Source organism: Morone saxatilis, unplaced genomic scaffold (genome assembly GCF_004916995.1).
Source record: "Morone saxatilis isolate NCDOM2014 unplaced genomic scaffold, NCSU_SB_2.0 Contig8, whole genome shotgun sequence".
In the NCBI taxonomy this organism is placed as follows: domain Eukaryota; kingdom Metazoa; phylum Chordata; class Actinopteri; family Moronidae; genus Morone; species Morone saxatilis.
The window spans coordinates 16,834,363-16,842,001 of record NW_023340257.1 but is presented as its reverse complement, the minus strand read 5'-3'; the positions used below and the strand labels follow the sequence as shown (position 1 = coordinate 16,842,001).

The following is a 7,639-nucleotide window of genomic DNA, read 5'->3' as shown; positions in this document are numbered from 1 at the left end:
CAGTGACATACTTGGTCAGGCTCTGTTTGCACTATTTGCACTCTGTATTGACAGAGTAGAACTTTGATTTGGTTTTGCACATAATATTGTTTTGCACTTGAAAAGTTTTATATAAAATTTTATTTATTTTATTTGAACTTTTATAAATTTTAGTTTTAGTTTCAATTTGTGGAAGAAGAAGCTTATTAAATGCTCATGCTTACATCATGCATGTAAAGAGTAATCATAAAACATTTCAAAATGAATGTGCAACTCGGTTAAATAAAAGTCTGTTGGTCCAGTCATATATTTTGTCATTGTAGTTTTCTTAAAATCTCGTCTCATCTCGTTCTCGTGAACCCAATATCGTGTCTCATCTCGTCTCGTGAGTCTATCGTCACACCCCTAGTTGACAATGATAAAAATTTAGCCTTATTCTTAAATTGCCATATAGGCAATTACATCCACACAAACACAATCACACACACAAACACACACACACACACACACACACACACACACTTTATTCCATTATGGTGCAAAACCAGACAGAGACACAGCCACATGCACGTTTGCACAAACAAATACCACAAACACATTATGAAATCAATACCCAGAATCTGAGGGTCATGTTTATGGTGTGAGTAATGGACAGAGGGCTGCCGTGGTCCTACTATCTGTCTAGTATGCCTCAAGATCGCCACTGAAAGCTTAAATAACGCACCCAGTCAGGGTGAGAGCCTGATTACTCCTTCTCTTCCTCTGCTCCTTTAATCTGCTCCCTTCACTATCTACATCTCCCTCTCTTACTAGCAGTTCCTCCTCTCTGGTCTGGTTGTCCTACTTATCCACATCACTCTCTTTTCTTTCCCTTTTTGCTTGGTCTCAAACTGTTCTCTGTTGATCCCCCTGTTGCCACATTTCACTCATCTTCCTCTTTCTTCACTTTCTCACTTGAGACAAATGTAACAGACGGAAATTCCAGACAGATAAAGAGATGTACGTTCCAGTATCTAGGATGGATACAGACAGTCTGTCAGAGGCCGACGAGCAGAAATGAGAGCAGAAAAATGTGAGAGCCTGCAGTGTTCCCTCAGAGCTTAAACATAATTACAGTGTTTTAGATGTAATTTTGAAGTTATACCATGTATTACACCCTTGTAATGATTGTCAAATCGGGAACTCTGCGCATTTAGTTCTGGGTGCAGATGTAAAAACCTACTTGAAAGAATCTGTAAAAATAGATTTATGGGAAGCTGGGAGATATCCGTGCACTCAAAGTGAAATCTTTGTTTGGATTTTCATTATGAAGTCAGCCATGTGCAATTCTGGGCACTGAACTGGACAGGTTGATGACTACTCACCTCTCTTTTGATATTAATAGACAGGATATGAAGGTGCAGCCGAGGTCTGATATTAAGGTGGCATCTCTTCTATTTGCAGATGATGTTGTCCATTTGGTTTTATTGGAATTTAATCCCTGATGTACTATGAAAGAGTTTGCAGCTCAGTGTGACGCTGCTAAGATGAAGATCAGCACCTTTAAGTCTTATAATAGGCTTCTCTTTTCATAATGAGTGAATTGCTTAACCCTTAAATGCAAACTTAGTGTCTTTAGGACTATATTACACTCTGCCTAGCAGCTGAGATGAATCAAGCCACAGCTCCTTTACAATGATAGGAGCCAGTTCAGGTAGTTTGAGCAACTAATAAGGATGCTTCCTGGTCTCCCTTTGAAATCCCCCAGTCAGACTGTGGTTCTTGGAGGAACTTCTTCGGATAAAGACCATTGAAAACTCTTCTAAAAGATAGGTCAGATCAATCTGCATGACAGTTTTAATTAATTGAATCACCTGAAGAATTTTTGTGTTTCTGTTACCTTAGAATGAGCCTTTTATATTTATAGATGCTGCACTGTCCACAGAGTCTGCCATGTCTCTATAATAGCTCAGAACGGACAAAACAAACACTGCCTCTAGATAGGGTCTTACATGTTTTTCTTGAGTTCTGCGGCCACTGTAGTTTCTACTTTGTGCTGTTGAGTCACAGGATCTCAGTTGATTGCAATCAATAATCTCACTAGATGCCACTAAGACCTACACACTGGTCCTTTAATAAAGACACCAGGCAATAATTGACCTTGTTTCATCATTCCGAGAAACTGTGATCTGATTTTATGCTGCACACAGCATGAGTCTGCTAACAGCAGGGTTCAGTGGAGCGAGTTGGTCACCTTGCTGAGAAGTTGGAGGTGTGCAGCCTGTCACCTGCAACTCTTCATCTAACAGTTCATTGTGGCTGCTCCTTCTCGTTCCATTACTCCATCAAATATTGACACTCAAAAAATGACAAAATAACCGTTGTCTTGTTTTGTAGAAGCATTTTCTGCGAACAATAGCAGTCAGTGCTAATCTCAGTGGCAAACACACTGCATTTCCTGTGACTAGTTCAAAATAAAAGTCCACTCTTGACTTTTAATGTGAAGCTGCAGCAGTAGGAAATGTTAATGTTAATACACCAAAATATTTCCAACACCCAGTTTGAGATAGATAGTGACTCAACAGACATTTATTTAAATGAAAATCATAGAGATTATTACTTTAATTGTTTATTGCAGCAGTGGGGCACATTTTCATTTAGCAGCGTGGCTCTGCTCCTATGATCCTGCAAGTACAAGTGTGACACAGACTTGTCTCTAAGCTCACAAACACAGAAGAGAGCGTGAGATACACAACACTTAAATTTACATGGACTCATTCTGAATGGACAAATCTAAATGCTAATGCAGGAGGAAGCGGGGGAGGTGGAGGGAGTTAAACTACTGAGAAGCAGGTTGTAGCAGCATGGAAGCCGAATGAATGAGCACCAAATCTGTGTGCTTCCCAGCTGCTTGAATTAATGATCTTGGTCATATATGATTGGAGATATATGGGACACGTGAATTTAAAATGACTGCTATGCCTGCCTGAACTACCATGTGGCTCAATTTAGATGTAATTGTCAAACCCCTATATTATATACAGTACGACCATCATATGCCTGTTGGTTAGTTACAATAAGTAACAGCTGTTTCTCGTTGCAGATGTCTGTATTTCCTGTCACGATTTTTTAAACTATACCCTTTACATATTAAATATCTATACAGGGCTTTTGATTGATGCACCTGCTGCTCAGTCACAGACAATTTAACCTCTTTGGTGATGTGTTTGTTGTCTCATGTTGCTTTGAAAACTCACATATCAAAGAGCTGATCGTCAGACCTCTTTTATAACTCACAAATGCTGGTAAACGCCATTCAACCTCTCACGACCTACTTTGTAGCCGCATTTGCAATGGATATTGAAACACTTCAAAGTTAAAGCCCTGATGTACATAAATTGTAACACACATGCTGCCTCATGAAATATAAGAGCAAACACGGGGATAAAAGACATGATGAATGATGATAGATACGGACTCTACTTATTTGAGCTGAATATTCCTGCGTTTTACATCTGGACCACTCGTGGGAGATGTATGTAGCAGACCATTTAACATAGACCCTCACCCCTCTCTGAGAGCCATGACAATGTTCAGTTTGTGTTCAGCACATGTGCACAGTGTGAACAGGGAAATACTCTCTCAAATGCATTTACAGATGCAGTTTTACACGGGCTCGGTGCAGTATCTGTCATGCAGGAGAGACTGGAAGGAAAAAAGTGAAAACACCAATGTTGTTATGCAGAACTGGACATGAAGAGAACTGTTGCAGTGTTGAATCAATAAATATTTGAAATGAGATAAAATACAAAGTGATCCGTGCCACACGAGTGACAACATCAATAGCTATAAATCATATGAATGCTCCCCAGACAGAAGAAATGGCATGAGATTGATTACAGAGCCTCTGAAAAACCAACACGGTTAGATTCAATATCAGGAGACGGTGGATACACGGGCATATACTTTGGACTCAGACAAAGAGAGAGAGAGAGAGAGATAGAGAGAGAGAGAGAAGAAAAAAAAGATCAGGAATGTGAGTGAAACAAACCTGTTCAAAGAATTCGTCCATGAAGCCTTTTTCCATCCCCACTGCCACTTCATCCTCCTCCTCTGTTGTCTCCTTACCCTGGACAAACACACACACACACACACACACAATAGGGAATTATTTGAAACAGCTAAAAGGTAAAACAATGAAAATGTTCACAGAAATAATTCAAAAGACGCAAGACATGCTCCGAAATAACACTGGTCACCACTGGACTGGAACATGTCATGCATAATTCAAGGTTAAATAGGACATTGTTAACACCTCTCCACCCATCAACTGATTAGAAATAAGGAGCACTTAACGGCACTTGTAATTAGAACCACAGGTCGAGTGATTAGCAAGTTATTATTGAATTAGGACCTGGGGGAAGTAAAAACCTTGACTTTTATACACCTTTTTACAGAGGTTACAGATACATGAAGACATTTCAGCCTGAAGGAATGGTTCAGAATTTGTGTGAAATATGGTTATTTGCTTTCTTGCTGAGAGTTAGACGAGAAGAACATCACTCTCATGTCTGTCTGTTAAATATGAAGCTAGTTAAAAGACGGTTAGCTTATCTCACTATAAAGACTGGCAACAGGGAAACATTTCAAATCCACCTAACAGCACCTCTAAAGCTCACTACATTCTCACTTCTCATCTACAGTAACTCTCTGCAAGAAAGTGAAAGCACATATTTCCCCAAATGTCCAAATGTACAATATGGGAAGCTGCTTTCACTGTCAAAATGACAAGATGTAACATTAGACGACCAAAAAAAAAGTTAGTAGTGTTTTCTGCTGTACGTGTATTGGCATATGTCTGGTGTTACTGCTGGTATATTTATATCAGCACAGTCTGAAATTGTTGGCATGTATTGTAATCTGTAAAAAGGTTTTCATTTCTAACTCAAACTATAACAAAACAAAAATTCAGGCCTCACAGGGACTTTAAATTACTTTAATTGATGCTAAAAGAGAGCTTCCAACATCCAAAAATTTAATTCATCTTTAAAAGTTACAACTTCTCAAACTTTCTGGCATCGAACTAATGATTCATTCTGAAATACTAATTTCTAATCACATATCAGCCATTACACTACATTAGCTGGGGTCTCATGCGGCTTCTATCTCATTCATCTAGCCTCTGTCAAACTAATTCAATTCCCCATTAGCAGTCTATGAGATCCATTTGCTTATCAACGCTGTAGAGGAGGACTATAGTTTTCATCTTCTTCTGACTCCTTATTCTCATCCCAAAGATTTCCCAACAGTAAGGAGAGAATCTTAGAGATACAAGTTCACATGTGACGTGTAGTTTCTATTATCTTTGGTTAATTAATGTATTGGCTGATTAACTGATCAGTAGATCGAAAGAAATTTTATTTGCAGCCATTTCAATAATCATTTTCAAGCAAACGTTCACTGGTTCCACTTTCTAAAATGTGCAGATTTAATTTATTATTGGATTGGACTCTTGAATATGGAAATTTATAATCTTTCTACATTTTAGACATTCATTTCATAGATATTTCATGGACAAAACTATTTCTTGATTAACTGAGGAAATGCAGCTCAAGACTACAGAAGAATCTCATATAAGGAATAATGCATATAACAAAGTCTTTCTCAACAACAGGCAACTCAAGTCTCCAGTCTCCAGTCTCCAGCAACTCTAAATGTTTATTTTTTAAATTCTTATTGACCCAAAGGTTAAGTCTTATAAGTTTAAAAAGAATTCATTTCCATATTGTGTGCTGTGGATCACAGAAAAGGTGTTGGGTTGTGGTGTGATATTGGAGTAGAAGTCACCGTCAAAAGCTTCAGTTTCTACACATTCTACTTTTTAACAAGGAACCGCTGTAGAAACCAATATCCTGAGCAACCCCCAACATTTTAAAACAACCACATATTTAAGAACCACAAGGACTATCAAGATATTATTTTCATTCCAGCCGCAAGTGCCGGCAGTAGGCCAGGTTTGTCCAGACAAAGACACTAATGTGAATGCATTAAAGGAACTGTGAGTTGGGGGAGCAATTTTCAATAGAAGGAATGGACTGATTCTGTTGAACAGTTTAATACGTCAGTAATGGCTGCATTATACATCAGTGGTATGCTAATCTAGAGCAAACTGATATCTGCATCTGTGCTATAATCATGACTGTATGATCTGTGTGGTTCTGCGAAAGCTCTGTTTCAATATTGTTTTTTTACACTGAATTTATGTTAGTGTATGGTCAAATCAGCTGCTTTTCCAAATGTATATTTCCATTTATGCACCCATTTATGGTTGTTGTTGTTTTACAGTCCTTTAACTGTCCTTGAACAGAATTGAGACACTTGTATCAGCGTATGTCTGGTGTTTACTTACTGATAGGGGCTTATTCAGACAAACACAAATCTGACATAGACAGGGAAAGCAGGGAATAAAGGTAGGGAAATGGAGAGAAGAACAGTGGGAGAAGAACCAGTTCTTGAGAAAGACGTCTGAGGGGACAGACTTCAGTGAGAGATGAGACAATTGACCCTTCAAGCACCTTTTTGCTCTGTGCTCCAATAACAGTTGAGGAAGCCTCAGTCAGAAACTCGATTAACTTGCTAATTTCCTGTAGGCCTACTTAGATACACTATGTGCTAGACGTCAATATTGAAAAAACATCAACATTTTGAAGATGGTTGAAAGATAAACGCAACATATATATAGTCACATCTCAAAATGCTAGCTAATGAGCTAGCTAATCTACATCAATCGTTAGTTAGCTGACATTTTGTTGCTTTTATCTTTTTAGCCATCTTCAAAACCACAGTGATCAAGCTAACTATCTAAACCCATTATATATATCTAATAAATATAATCAAGGAAAGACAACATGACAAAAAACATTCAATTAATAAATAATTCTGTTTTTCCCAATTTGAGTGCTTAATGTGATCAGCTGTCCTGACAACAGTCAATATGATGGGCATAATTTTCTTGTCTCATTTTGAAGCAAAACTGTTCATTCAATAAATAAAGGTTTGGTGTTGGTATGGCAATGAAGTGCATTTGAGTAACTGCAGACAACTAGAAGCAGAGAGAAAAGAGGCAGCAACAGCAGGAGGCAGGGGAGGAGGAGGAGGAGGACAGTGCTGAGGTCTTCGCTGATAGATATTCAGCAGACAGTCGCTTTCTGCCCACACTGTCAGCGGGGATGCTGCCACTGGGTCATGCTCGCAGACACACAAGCCTCTTATGCTGCAATGTCAACAGCTGCAAGACTCCAGTTGCTACTGTGTGCTTGTTTTCTTCTGCATGTGCGTTCATCTGTGCACACATGCATGTGTCACTCACATGTTTTTCTTTGTGTGCACTAAATCAGCGCTTTATACAATCCAGCGCTTTGTCTGTTCTGTCCTTTGCCAATCCTCTTGCAAGGGAACGGCTCTGTTTTCCTAACCCAGCTGTCATGTCAACAGTCAGTCAGTCAGTCGGTAAGACATTTAGTCAGGCAGCAATGCAATTCTTCCCCTAGACCCGGCTAGGGCTTAGATACTTTACTTCCTGAGCCATGGAAAAGGGTCAAAGCACAAGCCACAGATGGCAGAACCCGGGTTGAGCTTTGGAGAAATCCAACTCTGCTCAGGGTTGGAGAGCTCGAAGGTC

At 39.1% G+C, this 7,639-nt stretch overlaps 1 protein-coding gene across 1 annotated transcript in view; it reads right to left on the bottom strand.

The window, feature by feature from the left end:
• stx1a (syntaxin 1A (brain)) overlaps positions 1–7,639 on the bottom strand; it is a 56,169-nt gene that overhangs the window by 35,574 nt on the left and 12,956 nt on the right. The window contains exon 2 of the mRNA XM_035679438.1: positions 4,010–4,087. Coding sequence (XP_035535331.1) covers positions 4,010–4,087 — 78 coding nt within the window. The remainder of the gene's footprint in view (positions 1–4,009; positions 4,088–7,639) is intronic.